The sequence below is a fragment of the Mastigoproctus giganteus genome, chromosome 1 (genome assembly GCF_048544385.1).
Source record: "Mastigoproctus giganteus isolate SK-2022 chromosome 1, ASM4854438v1, whole genome shotgun sequence".
Classification (NCBI taxonomy): Eukaryota; Metazoa; Arthropoda; class Arachnida; order Uropygi; family Thelyphonidae; genus Mastigoproctus; species Mastigoproctus giganteus.
This window is the reverse complement of record NC_143575.1, coordinates 160,675,908-160,699,907: the sequence shown is the minus strand read 5'-3', so window position 1 is coordinate 160,699,907 and position 24,000 is coordinate 160,675,908. Positions and strand designations below refer to the sequence as shown.

At 36.4% G+C, this 24,000-nt stretch overlaps 1 protein-coding gene across 1 annotated transcript in view; it reads right to left on the bottom strand.

Moving 5' to 3' along the window:
- HSPC300 (hematopoietic stem/progenitor cell protein 300) overlaps positions 1-24,000 on the bottom strand; it is a 90,102-nt gene that overhangs the window by 46,272 nt on the left and 19,830 nt on the right. Inside the window, exon 2 of the mRNA XM_090374768.1 lies at positions 20,362-20,444. Coding sequence (XP_090230894.1) covers positions 20,362-20,444 — 83 coding nt within the window. The remainder of the gene's footprint in view (positions 1-20,361; positions 20,445-24,000) is intronic.

The window sequence follows — 24,000 nt, the reverse complement described above, 5'->3', positions numbered from 1 at the left end:
TCAATTCAAAAGCAATGATATTTACTGTGCAATTGTGTACTATGTCTGTACAAGTGCAACCTGAAAAACTCAAAACAACTCTGAGGGAAACCTTCCCCCCCCACCACCCACAGCAGAAATTGGTTAACAACAGCCTCAGTTGAAGAAGCCTTTAGAACCTCCTCCACTCCATGATGAAATTTGAACAGGACACCAAATGAGTGACAAGTGGCAAAACAACTACAGTAGAGCGTCGATAATCTAAACTCATTGGAACCAGGGGTAGTTTGAACTTCCGATTTGTTCAGATTTTTGAACTTATCAAAAATTCTAATCTGGAGACTAAAAAAAAAAAAAAAAAAAAGGTTTAGTAAGTTTAGAAATAAAAACAGTAAGTTGTACTTATGTATTTTCATTCATAGGTACAAATGGAACTTTTCAGATACAATAACATATGTGTATAGGCCAATAACAAAAATACTTTTAATTACTTATTTTTTTGCTGTACCATTTTCGTACTTAATTTCTTTGCTGCCAGATCTCTCAGTTTTCAGCAAGAGTAGATGTGTTGGATAGCATTCAGTTTATTGATCATTTTTCGATTCAGCATTGCTTGTTTGTCAATTTTCCAGTATAATTTAATTTTGTTAATTGGTAAGGTAATAAAAGTGTAAATTTGTGCTTTATATCTTCATTTTTATAGTCTGTGGATAATATTCCTCCAATTTCACTTATTAGAATCAAAATTCAATTCATGCAAAAGTGATCACAATAAACGGCACTTACTGTAATTATTTTATGGCACCAGCATGGAAAAAAAAAAAAAAAAAAATGCTAGCTCGTTTGGATTTTCGACGCTCTACTGTATTCTGTTATGAACAACAATGATTTTGTACTAATGCCTACTGCAAGTTCAACAAATACACATGTACTGCATTGTGATCATTGCAAAGGCAAAGTTTGTTGGTTCTCAACAGTTTAATATGTTCTAGGAAGGTCAGTTTATAACAATTATTAGTCTTAAAAAATAAATGCTCTGTAGTTGTCCATGTACTGGTATTAGTTGGCTATCCAGTTTCAGTTCGGGATCTGGCTATTGTGGGTGAAAAAACCACTGAATCAACTAAGCAGTTCAAATCCTCCTGGCCAAAAATATGAAAGGGAAAAGCACTTCTCACAACTTAATATAATTTCAGTAAGACAAAATATAATTAGCTATTTTATAATTCTGAAGCACTCAATTTTATATAGCTAATTCAAAAAAAAAAAATAAAATAAAGTAACTATACTTTATACCTTTATACTTTATATATTTTTATTTTATTGAATAAAATATCTTAAATAAATAATTAAATACAATTATTAAATAAATAGCATACAGAAAAGCAAAAAAAAAAAGTGTTGACGAAGCACCACTACTACTTAGTTAAGTAAGCATGATAAGCACTCATCTAGTTTCAAAAATATAAGTTTAAGTTTAAGTTTATAATATAAATAAGTTCTAAATAAGTTTAAGGCTCAGCTGGACAGGTATTTCGAACGAACAGAGGGGTGAAGTGGAAGTGGTTATTTTTTATTTATTTGTTTTTTTTTTTTTTTTTTTTTTGGCTGATACTGCATAAGCTTGCTTTCTTGCATCAAATGCCTCTACTAATGCTAATGCTAATATAATTAGCACATCCAAGCAGAATAACATGCAGTATTCTATCGGCACACGTTGCAATGAATGCTCCACCGCAATGTTTTCAATGTTCGTTTAGACTGCTACATAGAAATATATGTTGCACTCCAGCATGTAAAACTGTTACACACAGCATTTTGAACGCCTGTGTAGTACTGCACTAAATTGTCATTTTACGTATTTCATTTTACAAAAAAAATTAAATTTTTAAAAAAATAATCACAGTACTGGAGGTAATCAAATCTGTTAATATAATTTTGTGGTTGATATTTGATATTTTATTTAATAAAAATCTTATTTAAATCAAAGTTGCAGACTTTTGGTAATGATGCCATATTAACACTGGTTAATTAATTTTCTATTCCAAAAACCGTATTCTATTCAAAAGGTAGGTAGTAAACACAAATCACTAGTAAGACTCTCAATGTGTAAATAATAAAATATTAAAGCAAAAAATTCAGATAGTCTATGAGAGGAGTTGGTGTGCTAGTGTCACAAATCAGCAGTTAAGGGTTAACATGAAATTTCAACTTTAGTACAATCGAAAACAAAGATTCAGACTAAAGAAACTGAATTTGTTACTTATTGTTGAGTCAGTCTAGTGTGACATAAGTAATGGGAAAACAAAAATCAGAGTGACAGTGCATTATAGACTGAATAACTGTGACGAGTACAATGAACAAATGTACAGAGAAATAGAGTGGACCAGTACATCTGAATGTCTTATAATGGAGATTTTAAATTTCCAGATATTGACTGGAAGTTATGGGTTAGTCACTCACACACTAGCTTTTCTGGATTTATTGGATTACTGTTTTCTACAGCAGCATGTTAGAAAGGCAACAAGAGAAAGCAGTACTCTTGATCTTATTATCAGCATTGACCTTTCATGCATTAAGAATATGCAGATAAAAGGACCAATAAGTGGCAGTGATTAGTGTGCTGATGTGGAATTTCTTAAAGATGTAACTACTGTCAAGGGGAGAGGGACAGTCTTTTGATTTCAAAAAGGTGACTACAGCAGTCTCACACAGTTTTTAAATTATGTACAGTGAGATCAAATGATGAAGTTACCAAGAGCAAATTCTAAATGGGAAGCATTAGTGATGTAAAAGCTACTAGGCTTTTTTTTATCAAATAAGAAATACAGTTCAATGCTTACAGCTAAATGGATACTAGATGAACTGATGAGACACATGAAAATACTGCTGATAATCAATACTCTTGATCCGATTATCAGCAGCGATACTTAATGATTAAAAATCTGCACAGATTTTGTGCAGATTGATATACTATGATCACTGTGACAGTGATCACAGTGTATCAATGTGGAATTTACTTTTTTTTTTATGAAAACCCAAAACACGAGAGGTATTAGAACCTACAGTACTTAATACCGTGCATGGGTTGGAGGTTGAGAAGACAAAATGAGATATTTGTTGACATTAGACTTGAATTTCTGTAGACTGTAATTTTCAGAAAATACGTACGAAGGAAGATTGTTCCAGAAAACGGAAGTTGAATGAATAAACAAGGAAGATGAAAAGTTGGTTCTGTGAGTTTGAAGTTGGACAGTAAATGGATGTTGGCTGGTGGCGGCATGTGTTCAGACTGTTTTGAAAGAGAGAGCTGGAATTATAGAAGCCAATTCAGAAGAACAGTGCCCGTGGAAGTATCTGTAGAAAAGGCATGGAGCAGAAACAGTATGTCTATGAGACAGACAGTGGAGAGACTCTGTTAGAGATGAGTCATTAATTAACCTAACTGTCCTCTTCTGAATGGAATCTAGAAGCCTGAGAGAGGTTTTGGGAGCACCGTCCCAGATGCGGGAACAATATTCCATGGTAGGGCAGATTTGCAATTTGTACAAAGTGAACAGCTGTTTTGAAGAAAAGTAATGCTGAGAGCGAAAGAGAAAACCAAGTTTTTTTAGATACAGCGGAAGCAATATTTGTAATGTGCTTGTGCCAAGAGAGATTATAAGACAGGGTCATCCTCAAAAGAGATATATCATCTTGCCTAGAAATCGGAGTGTCACCAAAGATAAGCATAGGAGCAGAAGAATCCTTTTTGAGAGATATAAGACAAGACTGAGTTTTAGAAGGATTGAAATCAACGAAGTTGTTTTCAATCCTTCTAAAATGAGCAACTGAAATGAGCAGTGGTTGAATCAACTGATAACTGAGATTCAGTCAGAAAAAGTACACGGGGTTTGGCAGACTGTAAGCGGAAATGGACATCATTGAAATTAGGCAGCAGTGCGTAGCACAAGCTTCTTGATTAGACCGGGGTTCGAGCCCGTCACCACCAAATATGGAGGATGAGGAAAGGTCAGGGAGTGACCACCACATATCCCGTAGCAATATGGCCTTAGTTGCTAATGCTCCTAAAAACCAAATAACAAACATTGAGATTAGAACTGAGACCACATATATTTGTGAAATGAACTAGGAAGTGTTTGGGAGGTTTAGATCTTTTTGCAGATAAGTTTGCTCTATTAGTTTGACGATTCATGGTGTATTCAATAGTAAGAAAAAGTTGGGGGGGGGGTGACATGCTGTAAGAAGTAATGAAATTTTTGGATATGATGTACACACGTGCAGATTCTTGACGTAACATGGCCTCGACAATGCCCCCCCCCCAGGAATACACTACTCCGACTCCCTCCAGTCACTATCTAGCAGTGTAGAGTAGCAAGATTATACACTAGCTGATCCGGAAGCTTCCTAGAGAGTTACCAATAGGTTTGGCCTGGTGTACTTAAAGATGTAACTACTATAAAGGATACAGGAAAAGGTTTTGCTTTTGTAAAGGAGACTAGTGTTCTCAGACAGTTTTCAAATTATGTACAGTGGGACTAACCAATGACATTACCAACAACAAATTCTAAATGATAAGCATTCAGGGAAAAAAATTATAGAAGCTACTAGGTTTTTCATACAAAATAAGAAATAGAGTTCAAGTCTTAGAGCTAAATGGATATTAGATGAACTATTCAGACACACAGTAGAGAAGAAAATGCATGGGATGCATATAAATTATAATGTACCACAGAAGCCAAAGGTAGATATAAACTAGTTGGCAATCAAGTCACAAAGGAGGTTAGGAAAGTCAAATCATATTACAAGAAGGCTCTGGCAAAGAAAGCCAAGAAAAGCAGTAAAGGCTTCTTTACTTATATTAGCAGTATAAGGAAGGAGTAGAATCATGCTGGTCCACTTGATGTCTATGGTTTAACTGTTGATGAAACTGCTCAGATTGCTCACAGGCTCATGGACTGGAGGTGTGTGAATGTATCCACAATTCACAAAAGGTGGCATGAGTAATTGCAGACCCATCAGGTAAACTTCTGTTCCAGTGAAAATAATGGAGTTGCTGGTTAAACAGTTAAAGAAGTAATGTAGGACCATCTAGACAGGACTGTAATTATACTTCAGTGACAGAATGGGTGTGTTAAGGGGAAACCTTGCATGACCATTATGACTGGATATTATGATGCAGCAACAAAGGAACTAGATGCAAAAAATAATTCTAATATTATATACTTGGATTTCAGGAAAGTTTTTGATACTGTTGCAAATACTAGACTGCTGTACAAATTGGAGCAGTGTGACATTAAGAGTAAGTTACTGTTATGGATAAAGGGATGGTTAAGTGAGAGAAGACAGAGTCAGGGGTGGGCCATCCCAATGGAGAACTGCTTGTTTGTTTGTTATTTGGTTTTTAGGAGCATTAGCAACTAAGGCCATATTACTCAGGGAATATGCGGTGGTCATTACCTGACCGTTCCGCATCCTCCGTATTTGGTGGTCACGGGAAGGGTGCACTGCACCCGGGCACCAACGTTCATAGATCGCCAGAAAACCTGAAACTTATATACACATATGAAGAAAATTTTAAAGGGGTCATCAAATGTCAATTGTCACCCAGGTTCCAGATTGTGATTGGCACCCGGGTGCCACAAATCCTAGGAATGCGCCTGAACAGAGTTATCAATGGAATCTCCCCAGGATTGAGTGCAGGGTCACTGCTGTTTTTCTGTATTTATTAATGATACTGATTAAGGTATATATCAGGCTCAATATCTAGGTTTGCAGATAATACAAAGGTTGGCAGGGTGGTTAATATCAGTAATGAGTAATAATAGTATGCAACAAGATCTAGACAAATTAGTTGGTTGGGCTGAGAAATGGCAATTAGGTTTAACATTGACAAAGTACTGCACATGGGTAGCAGTAATCCCAGATTAATGTACCAACTCCATGGTACTACACTGAGGATAGTGGAAAACAAAAAAGACCTGGGGTAATTGTGTAGTCAGATATGCAATTCTCTGAACAATGCAGAAAGACTGTCAGGCTAGCACATGGGGTTTTGTCAATGATATAAAGGAACTTTGCTAGCAAGGATAAGGAGGTAATTATCTCTTTGTATAAGGCAATGGTCAAGCCACATCTTTAGTACTGTATACAGGTCTGGAGGCCTCAGTTTAGGAAGGATGAAGAGCTGCTGGAGCAGATACAGAGAAGGGCAATAAGAGGTGAGGGGAAAAAGAGATGATCCTACCAAAAAAAGGCTTCAGTTCTGCAAACTGCAGTCTGGAGACTAGTCAACTACAAGGCAATCTGACTGAGGTGTTTAATGCTTTGAATGGATTGTGCAAGCTCTATTCTGATGAGATCCTTCCTCTTGCTCAGAGTATGCACACACAACATAAAGTCAAATTGAGGAAGGATGGTTGCAGAATAGATGTGTGGAAGTTCGTTCTAGCAACCAACCACCCCTTTAGACAACAGGTGGTTGATTGCTGGAACAAATTTCTATCTGATGTGATGGAAGTGGACAGCTTGAATAAATTCAAAGAAGACCTAGACAAATTATTGGAAGAGATGGATAGGTGATATGGATTTTATTTTTTTTTTGGTTGATTCTATAAGCCTGCTAATACTTCTGCCAAATGAGTAAAAGGCTTACAGGAACATTTCTTGCTTTTTATTTCTTTTACAAAAAAAAAAAAAAAAAAAAAATGACTGGTACCAGATTTGTCATTATTCCACCTCCTTTTTTTGAACTGTGCCATATTAATATTAGCAATATGGCCAAATGGTACCAGGAAGCGTAGATTTTGTGAATCAATCATCCAAAAATAAATAAAGTAACAATAATAAAAATTCAAATAAGACAGAACATTCACACTATTCTCATTCTTGCAAGAAAATGAACCAATTCTGCTTCAAACTTAGATTATCTGCCTCTGCAATATTGGGAGGTAACTTATTCCAATGTCCAACAACCCACTACCCATAGATGAACTTCTGAACTTCCTGAGATCCAATCTTCTGTTATTCCCTAAGATTTTATATTTGTGTCCTCTGGTTTGTGTCTCATCCATAATGAAGAACAGACCATCCTCACTCATTTTACTCAACTCAATGCCTTCAGTGCTTTATCATTAGATTTACTCTTAGATATCTAGCTGACAAATTTTGCAGTATACCTTTAAACTGTTCTTCATATGCACATTGCTTTGCACTTGTCACCAATCTGGTTGTCTTTTTTTGCCTTCAACCTAAGTCTACTTTTAGCTCCTCTGCACCTAGCTTATACATGACTCCAAGATTTCAGCTCCCCAAATCACATTACATTTAAAAGCATTACACTCCATCTGCCATTTTTCAGACCATATATGCAAATTCCCCAAGGCTTTTTTTTTTGAAGCATTCTAGCCTGACTTGAATTCATGACAAACCTTCACACCCTGAAATCACCAAACTTCAACAGCTTCCTTTGGATACCACCATCAATATCATTTATGAAAATTAGAAACAGGAGGAGACCTAATAGTGATGCCACTTGTTATACTGGTCCAACTCTGAAGATTAACCATTTATGAGAACCCTCTGTGAATTATCTTTTAAGTAAGCATGTCACCCAGTGTAGGATCTTAACAGTAACTCCAAATTGTTCCACTTAATATAGCAGCCTTTCATGAGGTACTCTATAAAAAACTCTACTAAAGTCTAGATAAATAATGTCAAAATTGTAACTTGCACCCAATTATTTAATGAGTACATCATGGTAATTTACGATCAGCCTATGGCAGATATAAGCTAGTCTGTAATCAGGTCACACAGGAGGTTCGGCAAGCGAAAGCAGATTACGAGAAATCTTTGGCAAAAGATGCTAAGAAAAACAGCAAGGATTTCTTTACTTATATAAACTCTAAAAGGAAGGGGATGAATCTGATTGGTCCACTTGATATCAATGGTCCAACTGTTGATGATCCTGCTCAGATAGCAAACAAACTGAATGAGTATTTTGCATCTACATTCACACATGAGGAGTTATTAAGGTTGGAAAATGGCAGAAGGTTATCAAATTGTAGCCGGGTGCTTAATGATTTTGTAATAACTGAGAGCAAAGTGGAGGAGAAATTGTTGAAGTTAAACATAAGAAAGGCACCTGGGGTGGATGGGATCTATCCAGTTATATTAAAGGAGGCAGCAAAGCAACTAAGCAAACCTTAGCCATAATTATGAGAGCATCCTTGGACTTAGGGGAGGTCCCAGGACTGGAAATGTGCAAATGTATCCCCAAATCACAAAGGGGATCGAAGGGTGACACGAGTAATTACAGACCAATTAGTTTAACTTCTGTTCTAGGTAAAATAATGGAGTCACTGGTTAAAGATGCATTGCAGGATCATCTAGACAAGACTGCAGCAATAATTCAGACACAGCATGGGTTTGTTAAGGGAAAGTCTTGTCTGACAAATTTGATAGGATATTATGATGTGGTTACAAAGGAACTGGATGCAAAAAATAATTTTGATATCATATATTTGGATTTCAGGAAAGCTTTTGACACTGTTGTGCATGGAAGACTATTGTATAAATTGGAGCAGAATGGTATTAAGGGTAAGTTGCTACAACGGATAAAAGGATGGTTGAGTGGGAGAAGACAGAGGGTGGTAATTAATGGGTACTGCTCTTCGTGGACTAATGTTATTAGTGGAGTCCCACAGGGTTCAGTGTTGGGTCCTCTGTTGTTTTGTAGGTATATCAGGCTTAGTGTCGAAGTTTGCAGATGATACAAAGGTTAGCAGGGTTGTTAATGACAGTAATGGCAGTGTGCTACTGCAACAGGATCTAGATAATTTGGGCAGATGGGCTAAGAAGTGGCAACTGAAGTTTAACCTTGACAAATGCAAAGTACAGTCAGTCCTCGTATAACACGTGTTTACATTACACGAATTCGATCATACACGATTTATAAATAGGGGAACGATATCTTATATAACACAAACCGAATTCGCTTATGCACGATTCGCATTTGTGTTTACAAGAAATGGCAGTCGAACGCGGAATCACCCCAACCGAATGCAACACGATAGGAATGAAGAGAAGATTCCGAAAATGTATTTATGTGTTTTATATCAGTGAAGGGGAAACACATTTCACCATAATAATGTAAAAACCAACACAATTCCAATTATTGGTATAATCGCAAATGCAATTAGATCGAGTTTACTACCAGTTTATAACAGATTCCACTAGCAGAAACGCAACTGGAAATTGTTTTTATTGTTTTATGGTAGAAAAGAAAAAAATTAAGAAAAGACAGGTGTAGAATAGATGTGCGGAAATTTGCCTTTAGCCAGCGGGTTGTTAATTACTGGAACAAACTTCCATCTGCTGGAAGTTGATAGGTTAAATAAATTTAAGGAGGAACTGGACAGGCATTTGGAGGGAATGGTGTGATTTTTTTTTTTGGCTGATGCTGCATAAGCTCATACACCGACTTTCTTGCATCACATGCCACTACTACTACTACTACTACTACATCGTTTCCGTAGAAATGTGCTTTAGTAAAATGTGGGGTGTTAATAGTGGCCTTTACGGTGTTGTTTATTCAGTTGCTACACGTGCGCAGCTTTGTTTATGTGTATCAAGCGTGCCTCCTCGTTTTGTAATTGTGCTTTATTCCATAAAAATGAATAAAATACTTAAAAGGTGTGAAAAGGAAGCGTCCTGGTGAAGACACTGCAGATTCAGAGAGAAAAAGAAAAGCAATATCGATAAACAGAGGGGGACTGGATCAAAAATTCTTACCCAGGAAAATTTGTAGTGGCCTCATACTAGTGTTTATGGCCAAAATCATACCGGTCACCGGGGTTTCCTCGGTAAGGCTTATGGCCAGTCCGCCACTGTCGATAGTGAAAAAATATATACTTGTGAAACGCTTTGAGCGAAATGAAAGACCATGATATTGCACGTGCTACGGACCTAAATGAGGCAACGCCGAGAATTACAAAGAATGCAGAGAAAATAAAAACAAACTCTCATAGCAGTAACAACTCAAAATGTAATTAAAATTCATTAGATTAAGACACAAAGAATTGGAAGAGATGCAACGGCTGTCAACTGTTTGGATAGAAAATCAAACAAAAAACAAGTTTGCTTAAGATAGAAGCAAAAGCATTAGCAATATTTTATTACGATTATTTATTGTGTTTGGTAATGTTTTGGTTACAAATGTGTGTTCATTCGTGGGTGGTCGGCACCTAACCCCATTTTTCCCATAGGGCCTGTGGTTCATATTGCACAATTTTGCATTGCACGAGGGTTTCTAGGAACACAACTATCGTGCTATACGAGGACTGACTGTACTGCATATGGGTAGAAGTAACCCCAGAGAAACATACCAACTATGTGGAACTACACTTAAGGTTGTAGAAAAATGAAAAAGACCTGGGAGTAATTGTGCAGTCAGATATGAAGTTTTCTGAGCAATGCAGACAGGCGGCAAGGGCAGGTCATGGGGTTTTGTCAATGATATATACGAATTTTGCTAGCAGGGAAAAGGAGGTGATTGTCCCTCTGTATAAGGCAATGGTCAGGCCACGCCTTGAGTACTGTGTACAGGTCTGGAGGCCTCATTTTAGGAAGGATGTAGATTTGCTTGAGCGTGTACAGAGAAGGACAAGATTGGTGAGGGGAATGAAGGGATCCTCTTACCAAGAGAGGCTTAATTTCTGCAAATTGCAGTGGCTGGAGACTAGGCACCTGCGCGGTGATCTGATTGAGGTGTATAAAGTCTTGAATGGATTGAAGCACGCTGAATTTGAGCACGCTGAATTCTGATGGAATCTTTCCACTTGTTCAGATTACAAACATAAGGGGGCATACATTCAAATTAAGAAAAGACAGGTGTAGAATAGATGTGCGGAAATTTGCCTTTAGCCAGCGGGTTGTTAATTACTGGAACAAACTTCCATCTGCTGGAAGTTGATAGGTTAAATAAATTTAAGGAGGAACTGGACAGGCATTTGGAGGGAATGGTGTGATTTTTTTTTTGGCTGATGCTGCATAAGTTCATACACCGACTTTCTTGTATCACATGCCACTACTACTACTACTACATCATTTCCGTCATATCTCGTATTGTGATCATCCTTCACGAGTTACCATGTATTGCGCTACCTCGAATAAGTAACACTTCACTCAGTGGGCATCACCTCCACCCAAACAGCAGTTTCAAGGCTTGTTGGCCTTTCATCGGTGGGTGGGCAGGTACCCTGGTATTGTAATCATGATAACCCAGTTGCGAAGTTAATTTCACAATATGAGAGATGCTAAAAGATGTGATAATACTATAATAAATATAATTGCAACAAAGCATAATACTATAAGAGCTTAAAATTATACTACTAAATACTGGTAGATACACCATAGATAGCTCTTAAAAGAAAACTATATTCGTAGTGTAAAGGCATCATTTTAGTCATGTTTTGGCATCTCTCATATTGTAGAATTAACTTCACAACTGGGTTGTCATGATTACAATACCAGGGTACCTGCCCACCCACCAATGAAAGGCCAACAAGCCTTGACACAGTGTGGTCTGCGTGGTGGTGCTCACTGAGAATAAGTAACAATAGTCTTCTCTATTAGTGAAGCATTACTTATTCAAGGTAATGCAATACACGGTAACTTGTGAAGGATGACCACAATAGGAGATATGACTAAAGCGATGCCTTTACACTACGAATGTAGTTTTCATTTAAGAGCTACCTATGGTGTATCTACACCAATATTTAATAGTATAATTTTAAGTTCTGATAGTATTATGCATGCCTTGTTGCATTTATATTTATTATACATAGCTATATGTATGACCATCTTAAGTGTGTTGAGGGTGCAGTGCACAAAAATTCTGAACCCTCAAAACACTGCATAAAGGTAGCTAGGGTGTTACTGATATTTTTAAGAAGCTTTGGGTTAGCAGCACTATGTAGGGCACAAATAAAATCTTCATAATCTTACAGTCTCATACCTCCCCCCACCACCAATTTTTACCTTAACTGCCTCAACTGATCATGATTAGTCAAACTAACAGAACATATTTATTTGAAAAAAATATCTAACAAAATCTCAAAAACTATCATTTTCCTCAGCTATTATACATCTCATTTGTCTTAATTACTCAGTCCATGATTTCATCTGCTTTCACATAACCAGCAAGGAGTACCCCCCTAGGGCTGTGAAAATGTTAGTTTATTTATTTATTATTTTTTTTAGGTAAACAAAGGCTTTCAAAATTTTACTTTTTTGATGTGACTGCTCAACATTAAAGTGAAACCAAATCAGAATATTTTTTAAAAAATTGTAAAAAATCATTGTTACCCTCTTTTTTTTGTAATAATATTTCTACACCTATATATTTATCACTTGATTCTATTTCATCAACTTCTAGATCAATTCCAGATAATTTCTTCAATTTCAGTCCGAAATCAGACAACTGATGTTAAAAACTGATCTCCTCTTCTAAGCTATTTTTGTGCTGCCAATTTTTAAAACTAATTTAATATTAGTTGGAAGCACGGATAACAGATGGCTTTGTATACTACACATTGGAAGATTAAGACAATTTGTACATGGATGGACACATTATTTGAAACACTTAAAATTACCTTGAAAAACATAAATAATTTAAACCTTGCCTAAATGGACTACATGCAGGTAACACCTGTCTGTAATTCATGGAAGCACCATACTATGAAATAAAAAAAATTAAAAAATTACTGCACTACCTACTGGTGTGGAAATAGGAAAACTTGATATTTTGCTGTCATATAGTGGCAATGTAATCAACCTAAAGTTTACACTCTGAAGACCTATTAAGTACCCTTTGGATGTTCAGATGACTCCCTATGAACATTTGTTCTTCTCAGCATACTAGTGAAAGGTGATAGTGAGAAAAATTCTGGATTCCCAGCAGAGAAAGTGTTTCAGCTGATAATAAAATAACACAAGACTGAGATAGTTATACCACCAGATCACATACAGGTGAAAAGTGTGATTTGGTAGATGCTGTCTGTTATTTCCAAGAACTGCTAAGGTGAGGATTTACCATACATGTGTATATTCCAGAGAGCCTACACATGGAGAATGCAGACATATACTATTGAATGGGTTAAAGGTGGTACTTATGCACCTGTCCAATCTAATTTTTTTTAGAGATTGCCTAATCTTCAATCTCCTCTCTTTTATGTTCCCTGCCTCAAATTCGCTCACCAAATCTACAAATCATATGCTGCCTCTATTACCTTCCCAATTCTACAAATCACTTGGAACTTTCCTAACAGCCAAATCACTTTCCTTAGTGAATTTAGCTTTGTGACTTTCCTTGGAGACTTTTGAGTTTCTATTTTCTAGTTATACCGATGTAGTGATAGAGATGTTGAGGTGTTCTGTAATCACTATGGCCTTACATGATCTGTATATGTCTTGTATGTGAACTTAGTAACACAATGTAATCAGATCATCACGCAGGTGCTGACTCTTGGCATGCTACAATGTGCAGAACTGAAGCTTTTCTTGGTAGGAGAACCATTTCATTCTCTTCACTCTTGTTTCCATTCTCTGCACTCATTCCAGCAGCTGTACATCCCTTCTAAAATGAGACCTCCAGACCTGTATCAGTACTCAAGATGCAGCCTAACCATGACTTTGTACAAAGCAATAATCTCCTCCTTATCCCTGGTAGCAAAGTTCCTGAATATCATTGACAAAACCCCATGAGCTGTTCTGCCATCCTAACTGCACTGCTCAGAGAACTTCATATCTGACTGCACAATTACCCCCAGGTCTTTTTCATATTCCACTATACCGAGTGTAGTACCACACAGCTGATAATTTAATCTGGAATTACTACAACCATTATGCAGTACCTTGTATTTGTCAATGTCAAACTTCAACTACCATTTCTCAGCCATTCTACCTAATTTCTCTAGATCTTGTTGCAATGACTTCCTTGATAACTGTCATTAACTACCTTTGTATCATCTGCATACTCAGACATTAAGCCTGATATACCTTCATCAATATTATTAATAAATACAGAAGACAACAATGGGCCCAGCAGTATCCATTAATAAACACACTGCTTTTTTCCACTCAATCATCTCTTCATCCACAGCAGTATCCATTAATAAACACACTGCTTTTTTCCACTCAATCATCTCTTTATCCATAGCAGTATCCTGCCCTTAATGCCACGCTGCTCAAAATTGTACAGCAGGCTTTTACGTGCAACAGTATCAAAAGATTTCCTAAAATCCAAGTATATGATATCAAAAATATTTTTTGCATCCAGTTCCTTGGTTTTTCTGCATAATAATACCCATTGAGATTTGTCAGACATGATTTCCCCTAAGCAAATCCATGCTATAACTGCAGTATAATTGCATTCATGTCTAGACGGTCCTGCATTACTTCAACCACAGACTCCATTATTTTCCCTGGAACAGAAGTTAAGTTAAAAGGTCTGTAGTTACTCGTGTCATCTTTTGATCCTCTGTGAATTGGAGATACATTTGCACATATGGGGGATTTTAATTTCCCAGATATTGACTGGAATTTGGGGGCTGGTCACTCACAGACTAGCAATGCTTTTGTGGATTTATTGGATGATTGTTTTCTACATCAGCATGTTCGGGAGGCAACTAGAGGGAGTAATACTCTTGATTTGATTATCAGTAGTGATTCTTCATGCATTAAGAATCTGCAGATAAATGAACCACTAGGTGGTAGTGACCACAGTGTTCTGAAGTGGGATTTACTCAAAGAGGTAACTACCATTAGGGGTAAAGGGAAGGGGTATTGCTTTCGTAAAGGCGACTACGATGGACTGAGACAGTATTTAAATTCTATACAGTGGGATCAACTGATGATGTTACCAACAGCAAATTCAAAATGGGAAGCATTCAAAGAACTTGTCTTGGCAGCTACTAGGCTTTACATACCAACTAAGAAATATTGTTCAAGGTTTAGGCCTAAATGGATGTCAGATGAACTAATGAGGCATATGGCAGAGAAGAAAAATGCATGGGATACATACAAATTAACACGTGACACAGAAGCCTATGATAGATACAAGTTGATCTGTAACCAAGTTACAAAGGAGGTTAGGCAGGCAAAGGCAGATTACGAGAAATCCTTGGCAAGGGATGCGAAGAAAAACAGCAAAGAGTTCTTTACTTATGTAAACTCTAGAAGGAAGGGGATGAATCAGATTGGTCCACTTGATATCGATGGGTCAACTGTTGATGATCCTGCTCAGGTAGCTAACAAACTAAATGAATATTTTGCATCGACATTCACACATGAGGAGTTATTCAGCGAGGGGAATGCCAGAGGTGTATTCAACTCTGGCAGTAAGCTAGAGAATCTTGTAATAACTGAGAGTAAAGTGGAGGAGAAATTGTTGAAGATAAACACAAGAAAGGCACCTGGGGTGGATGGAATCTATCCAGTTATATTAAAGGAGGCAGCAAAGGAATTAAGCAAACCCTTAGCCATAATTATGAGAGCTTCCTTGGACTCAGGGGAGGTACCCATGGACTGGAGATGTGCAAATGTGACCCCAATTCACAAAGGAGGATCAAAGGCTGACACAAGTAATTATAGACCTATGAGTTTAACTTCTGTTCCCGGAAAATTAATGGAGGCACTGGATAAAGAAGCACTGCAGGATCATCTAGACAAGACTTCAGTTATAGCTCGGACACAGCATGGTTTTGTTAAGGGGAAGTCTTGCCTGACCAATTTGATTGGATACTATGATGCAGTCACAAAAGAACTGGATGCAGGGAATAACTTTGATATTATATACTTGGATCTTAGAAAGGCTTTTGATACTGTTGCACATGGAAGACTGCTGCACAAATTGGAGCAGTGTGGCATTGGAGGCAAATTGCTGCTATGGATAAAGGGGTGGTTGAGGGGGAGAAGACAGAGAGTGGTAATCAATGGACACTGCTCATCGTGGACTAATGTTATTAGTGGAGTCCCTCAGGGTTCAGTATTGGGTCCTTTATTGTTTTCTGTATTTATAAATGATATTGATGATGGTATATCAAGCTTAATGTCCAAGTTTGCAGACGATACAAAGGTTGGCAGGGTTGTCAAGGACACTACTGACACTATGCTGCTGCAACAGGATCTGGAAAGGTTGAGCAGATGGGCTGAGAGGTGGCAAATGAAGTTTAACATTGACAAATGTAAAGTACTACATATGGGAAACAGCAACCCCAGAGCAATGTATCAACTCTGTGGTACTACACTGACAGTGGTAGAGAATGAAAGGGACCTGGGGGTGGTTGTGGAGGCAGATATGAAGTTTTCTGAGCAGTGCAGGCGGGCTGCAAGAGTAGCTCATGGTGTATTGTCAATGATATATAGGAATTTTTCTAGCAGGGATAAGGAGGTGATTATTCCCTTGTATAAGGCAATGGTCAGGCCACACCTAGAGTACTGTATACAGGTCTGGAGGCCTCATTTCAAGAAGGATGTAGAGCTGCTGGAACGAGTACAGAGAAGGGCAACAAGATTAGTGAATGGAACAAAGGGGTGCTCTTACGAAGAAAGGCTTAAGTTTTGCGAATTACAGTGTCTGGAGACTAGGCACCAGCGAGGTGATCTGATAGAGGTGTACAAAGCCTTGAATGGTTTGAACATGCTCAATGCTGATGGGATTCTTCCTCTTGCTCAGAATAATCACCTGAGAGGGCATAAATTCAAATTGAGGAAAGACAGATATAGGATAGATGTGCAGAAATTTGCCTTTAGCCAGCGGGTGGTTGGTAGGTGGAACAGACTTCCATCCCTTGTCGTGGAAGTTGATAGCCTAAATAAGTTTAAGGCTCGGCTGGACAGGTATTTCGAACGAACAGAGGGGTGAAGTGGAAGTGGTTATTTTTTATTTATTTATTTTACTTTAATTTTTTTGGCTGATGCTGCATAAGCTTGCTTTCTTGCATCAAATGCCTCTACTAATGCTAATCTCCAGTCCATAGGGACCTTTCCTAAATCCAAAGATACTCTCATAATTATGGCTAAGGGCTTGCTTACCTCCTTTGCTGCTTCCCTTAATATAATTAGGTAAATGTCATCCACTACAGATGCTTTTTCATGTTAAGCTTCAACAGTTTCTTTTTTAGTTACCTCTCAGTTATCACAAAATCATTTAGCTCTACATTAGGTTGATGAACTTCTGGCATTCCCCCTCTCTAAAGAACTCCTCATGTGTGAACATAGATTCAAAATACTTATTCAATTTGTCAGCAACCTGAGCAGGTTCATCAACAGTTAAACCATCGACATCAAGGAGACCAATGTTATTCAAGCCCTCTACTGTTAATATAAGTAAAGAAGTCTTTGCTGCTTTTCTTTGCATTCTTTGCTAAAGACTTTGTGTAACCTTCCTTAGCTTGCCTAACCTCCTTCGTTATTTGATTACAGACTGTTTTATATCAACCATAAGCTTCTATATCACCTGATAATTTATATGTATCCCATACATTTTTTTTTCTTTGCCACAAGTCTCATCAGTTCACCTGACATTCATTTAGGGCTATGCCTTAAACAGTATTTCTTAAAATGCCTAGTAGCTTCTACAATCACCTCTCTGAATGCTTCCCATTTAAAATTTTCTGCTGGTAACATCCTCGGATGGTCCCACTGTATACAATTTAAAAACTGTCTGAGACCACTGTAGTCACCTTTACAAGAGCAAAAACCTTTACTCTTAATGTTAGTTACATCTTTAAATATATCCCATATCAATACACTGTGACTGCCACCTAGTGGTTCTTTTATCTGCTGATTCTTAAAATGTATGAATAATCAGTTATCCGATTCAATGCACAAAAATCTTACTAGCATGTGAGAGACCAACTCAAGTTCCAGTCAATATTCAGAAGGTTAAAATCCCACATTATAAGACATTCTGATTTACTGGCCCACTCATTAATTTTTACATACAGAATGGTTCTGTGCATTAACACAGAAAATAATTTCCTACATCACTTATCATTAAGAATGTGTACTCACACACACTAAATAAATTAGCATTAACAACTGTTTTCTGCTTTTTTGTACAAATGCAATTGAAGAGTATTCCAAAACAATGACAAATTTTAAGAACTAAAGGTGGGAAATATGTGGGAATTCTGATCCATTCATGATACTTCCTGAAGGATCTCAGGATTAGGCATGCCAAGTATGGTAGTGATTGGATTAGAAAATTATAATGTGAGGAATTAACGAATAGACAAAGATACCACAGGAGAGAGACACACATACACTTCTCCGACGTAAGCAGTAGAGCAATAGTATAAATTTTTAGCAGAGCCTTTGATTCCAAAGGCTCTGCTAAGAATTTCTACTATTTTTAGAATATATATTATACCCTACTGGTATAATACATATTCTCGCCCAAAATATACTGGACAATCATCTTTCAGTATCAGCCCAGATTCACTGTATAATTTAAAAAAATCACGTGTACAGACCATCCAGCAGCAAGTGACAAAAGTGCTTGGCCTGTCACCAGTAAATGACCTGTTATGGCCACTCATGTAACTTTACACCAAAAAAAAAAGTAATTTTCTCTCTTCTAAGTGATTTATGGCCTGGGGAAGTTTCTATAATTTCTAATGTCATTTCCATCTGTTTCTTATGAGAAATTGATAGCATTTTGATCATTTTTATTGCATCAGTAAAGGTTACAGGGAATTTAAAGAAGTTCAATATTTACTGCAATAGGAAACTCCAGTAATCAAACAATTTGAGAATAAACAGTTCAAAATTATAGATTTAATAATACTGGACTCATTCCTTCAGATTTGTCAGATAAGATTCTGTACATTTTCTCGTGAAGGTTTATATCAATGATGCCATGTACCCGACTGAATTAACCTGTTATCAATCAAGTAGAAATATTTTTTGACACTTGTTTTTTTTTTTAAATTTCTGTCACACTAGAACCACCTTGTCTACCAGCAGTAACTTACAACATCTTTCAAGATGTGTTTTCATAACAGTTTTTTAATTAAGTTTTGAGAAATTTAAAAATAATAATCAAAAAGGAGTAAAACTGACCAGATATAGCTAATCCACCTAATAACACAAAATATTTTGGTGAGGTTAAACAGAAAAAAAATGATTATGCCAAATCATTTCCTGAGAAAAGTCAAATACAGTAGACCCCCACTGTACGATATTAATCCATTCCAGAGACCATCGTATTGTGAAAATATCATAATACGAACCCAATAACACACTGTTTTTTGGTAATTCATTCCAAGACCTCGGAAACTGAAATTTTTGCTATATAACTAAGCTATTTATCTCTCTAAAAGGCGATTCTATAATGGAAATTGTACATATTGATTAAAACTAATATATTGATTAAAGCACAACACAAAAAAATCACTTCAACTAAAGGATGCAAAAACAAAACACGCGGCCAACACATTTACAAACACTGCTATTGACTGAGAAGAAGGACCATGTGGTTCAGTTGGAGATAATAATTAGCCAAGCCCATTGTAAAGTAAAATAAGTAAGTGTCAGTTAACATGATAACTGGTTAGTAGAATCAGCTGCTTTAATTTCAAAAAACCAATTCAAGTAATTCTGAATGTTCTCTTCATTCCTATTTTTTAAGCTTCGTAAACTTGTTACTCCGTATCTCACTTGCACGTATCGTGTTAGTTGCAATTTGTGAATGCTGTGTTTTTGCTAATGACTGACTGCTTATCTATTTTACTGTTTTAAATTTCAACCCCCCAAAAAAAGTCAGTGAACAGAAATATCAATTAGTTAGTATGTACATATTACAGTATTAAGCTATGTACATAAGAGTAAATTTATTTTTATTTTACTAACCTGTGGAAAATATTCTTCTAAATTTTCATATATCATTTAAGTTTGCTAATTGGTAATGTAATAAAGTACAAATTTGTGATTTTTACTTTTATAGCCTGTGGATAATATTCCTCCTATTTTTGCTTATTAGAATCGCTGTTTAATAGAATTAAAGTTCAAGTTCGCAAACATGATCACAATGACCAGTGCTTACCACATATCATATAGTAAATGGTATTTTATTATGGAGAGCCCATCGTAAAGTGATTTGATCATATAATGAACCAATCATAAAGCAGGGGTCCACTGTACTGTGTACATACAAACACACCAGAAATATACTAAAAGCTAAATAACACAGGTGCTTTTTAGTTAAATTATGATTGTTTATTAATCAAGATGATGCCTTATAAAAATAAATTGTTGTGCTTAAAGGCAGCATCTAAATGTTAATTGCTATACTTTCACTGCAATAATGCTTAAACTTACCCTTGCTTCCAAATATTCAATCTTTCTCTCAAGTGATGTTAATTTTTCATTCAAAGTTGCTAATCGTGCTCTACATGACATATCTATAAAACATAAAATACAGCTTTAATCCAAACTGCCAAACTATTCTGATAAATAGCTTGAATACATAAAAGTATAATCACATTCAGTTGTAGTCTTTAATAATTCTTACAATCAAATTAATAGTCCAAAAATTAATAAAGTTATAGCTGGTTACTGTATTTCAATTTATGGTTACTATAATTTTTTTTAGTACCTGCTTTTAGTTTTGTTGAGTTAAGATAATAAATGGCATATACCTACACTAGATAAAATAGTGGAGGTTAAGAATGTTGTTCAACAGCAGGAATTAGGGACACTATGGCCCAGAATAGAGTATACTGAAATGAATTATCTGAAGAACACATCACATCACATTACAAATTTGTGACAAATACACGTTGCAAATGTACATAGTTATGATCTAGGCATGTTATACAGCAGGCCCCCTGTATAATGTGGTTCGCTTTACGCTGATTCGCTATAACACTGTTCTTATATTATAATCCGTATCTGACTATAATGCTGTCACAGATCACTATAACGCTCTTTTACAGATTGCATTTTTGGATGCAATCCATCAAATGAAACAATTTTAACAAAATTGTTTCATTTGATGGAGTCAATAGCTTGAAAATGAATAGCAAAACAGAATTAAAATGTTTCCCACGCTCAGTGAAATTTTCTCACACGCTAATTTATTGCAGTACAGTGACTTGCTACGTAGTTCCGAGATCAACATTTTAAAAAATGATCAAGTATATTGCTTGTAATATTTCCGTTATATGCATTTATCCGAAGTCTAGTCATCACTCAGAACAATATTAGACATTGTGCGTAACGGATAGTTTACTTGAACATTGTATCATAATTAATGCAACCAACGCAGTTACATTTTCGAAGAGCTAATAATTACCGATGGGAATGAAAAAGCAAGAAAGTCTGGGCACAGTACGAAGACTATAAATGTAAGAAAAAGACTGAATTTGAAAATTAAATTAGATGTTTTGAAGCGAATTGATTCTGGTCAAAGACATGCGGATGTGTGCCATAATTTAGGACTTGCAAGTTTAACTGTAAGAACAATTATAAAAAAAAAAAATAATAAAGAATTAATTTTAGCAGTGGGAAAGATAGCTGTTCCACTGCAAGCAACTAGAGTTAGGACGGCTATTAGGATTGAAATGGAAAGACTTTAATTATCTAAAAAAAAAAAAAAAATTGGAATCATTTAAAACTAGTAAGGGCTGGTTGAATAGATTTAAAATCCAGGGAGAAGCCGCAAGTGCAGATCAAGGAGCCGAAACTTTCAAAAAAGAACTTGTTAAAATTATTGAAGAGGGGTATTGAGTGTTATACTTCTCAACAAGTTTATAACATAGATGAAGCAGGACTTTTGTGGAAACAAATGCCTAAAAGAAGTTTCATATTGAAAGAAGAAAAAAACATGGCATGTTTCAAAGCAGCAAAGGATCGGTTGACTTTATTGTTGGGTGGTAATTAAACTGCGGGGGATTTAAAATTAATACTCTTTTTAGTTTATTTGGAAGAGTTAAACCCAAAATCGACACATTTTTCATAAATTAAATTCTTGATTTTAATTGGAATTTTAAGTTTAATTTTGATACGCAAGTAGTTACCACATAATTATATGCGTATGTAATGCAGACGTATGTATTTTATATGTACAAATATTTGAATATTAAATATTTTGACCGACATTTGTGCATCTTTTCACTACCGTTTATTATTGATTAGGAAATATCCTATGGCACCGACCGCAACTCACAAATACATGTTACCTTATGGAAATGTGGCGCTTGCTTAGCGCGGATTCACTTAGCGCTCTGTTTTTCCGGAACGAATTATCAGCGTTAAGCGGGGGTCACCTGTAATATCAATTTTGGAGGTTACACACATTTTCATAAAGTCCTTTGAAAGTGAGTAGAACACATGTCCAATGTTGTATTTCAACTGCATAAATGTTACAGGAAACTGAATCTCTGTTCCTTCAATATTCCCTAAAAATAGGCATCAGTGGGTGTGAATGCTCAACAAATGGAAATAGACTACCTATTTCTCTAATTCTGAAGTGACAGAATTTCTCTGGCTTTATTTATTTTTTTATTTTTTGCCAAGCAGTATGTAGATGTAGACAGTTTAATAATATCTAGAAAGTATAAACTGTAATCAAAAATTAGTCTTGAGAGTGTGGTTTGATCACAGTAGAACAAGTGGGTAATTGTAGCTGAAGTTCACATATACTGCACTTGTACATGATATAGGAGTAAATGAGAATCTTTTGCATGCATTTTTAACACAACTTTGGAAGGTCTGAACAAAGGAACTCAATTATTATTATTATTATTATTATTATTATTATTATTATTATTATTAGCCATATGGTGCAAGGAAGCCTGAGGCTTATGCTGCATCAGCCAAAAAAAATTTCTGAGTTACCCAGAGAGATAAAGAGAGAGAAAAGTAGAAAGGATCAGAAGTATCCATATGCCTCATATGCCTTTCCATAGTGTCCCACAAGTGCTTTATGGGATTGTTATCGCAGGAGTTCAGAGGCCAATCGATATGCTTGAAGTCAGAACTGTGTTCTTCAAACCATTCCTGCACATCAAGTGCATGATGGCTCGGTGCACTGTCATCTTAGAAGACACCATTGTCATTCGGGAAAAAGTAACATAAAAGAGTGCACAGTCAGCAAGCAGTTGATGATAGCAGAGACCAGTGATATGTTGTTCCACATGCACCAGGAGTCCAATTTCCTGCCAGTAAAACATGCCCCACACCATACAACCGCCTCCACCGGCTTGCACTTTTGATACCACGCATGATGGATGAAGAGCCTCATGTTGATGCCAGATCTGTACATGACCATCCATGGTGTGGAGTAAATAACGTGACTCATTCGACCAGCACACCTTCCAGTCTTCTAACATCCAACTTGCATGCTCTTTGCACCAGTCAAGTCTTTTACACCGATGAACCTTGGTTAGGAGAGGATGCCATAGAGGTCGTCTGCTGGTATAGCCCAACATCATGCCAGATATTGTTCCAGGTTGTATTGGGTAGTCAACTCTTCAACAGTGCTGCGCCTGTACGAGTCATCGGACCTGGCACTCACCTCTAACCTCAACCTTTCGCCAGCCTTTGCAGTTTTGCCATCGGGTCGTTGTTTGACCATTTTGACGGCAATCCTGGTATACTTTAACAACAGTGGCTCTTGAACACTCCACCAGTTCAGCCATTTGGGAAATCGAGGTACCAGCTCGTTGAGCTCCCACAATCTGTCCTTTATCAAAGTCCGATAAATCCTTCCTTTTACCCATCACGCACGAAATTTTACTACTTACTGAACCACTGACACCTATCTTATAAACTTCTTTTATTGCTGCTAAGTACAGTACAGGTACTAGAAACAATAATTCTCATCACAGCTACATGGCCAGGAGTTTTACATTAAGGAATGAATTAAATTGGTAAAAATTACAGGTACATGGGAAATTATGAGTTACACGAAATTAAACATGTAAAAAAAAAAAAAAAATGAAATTATAATAATAG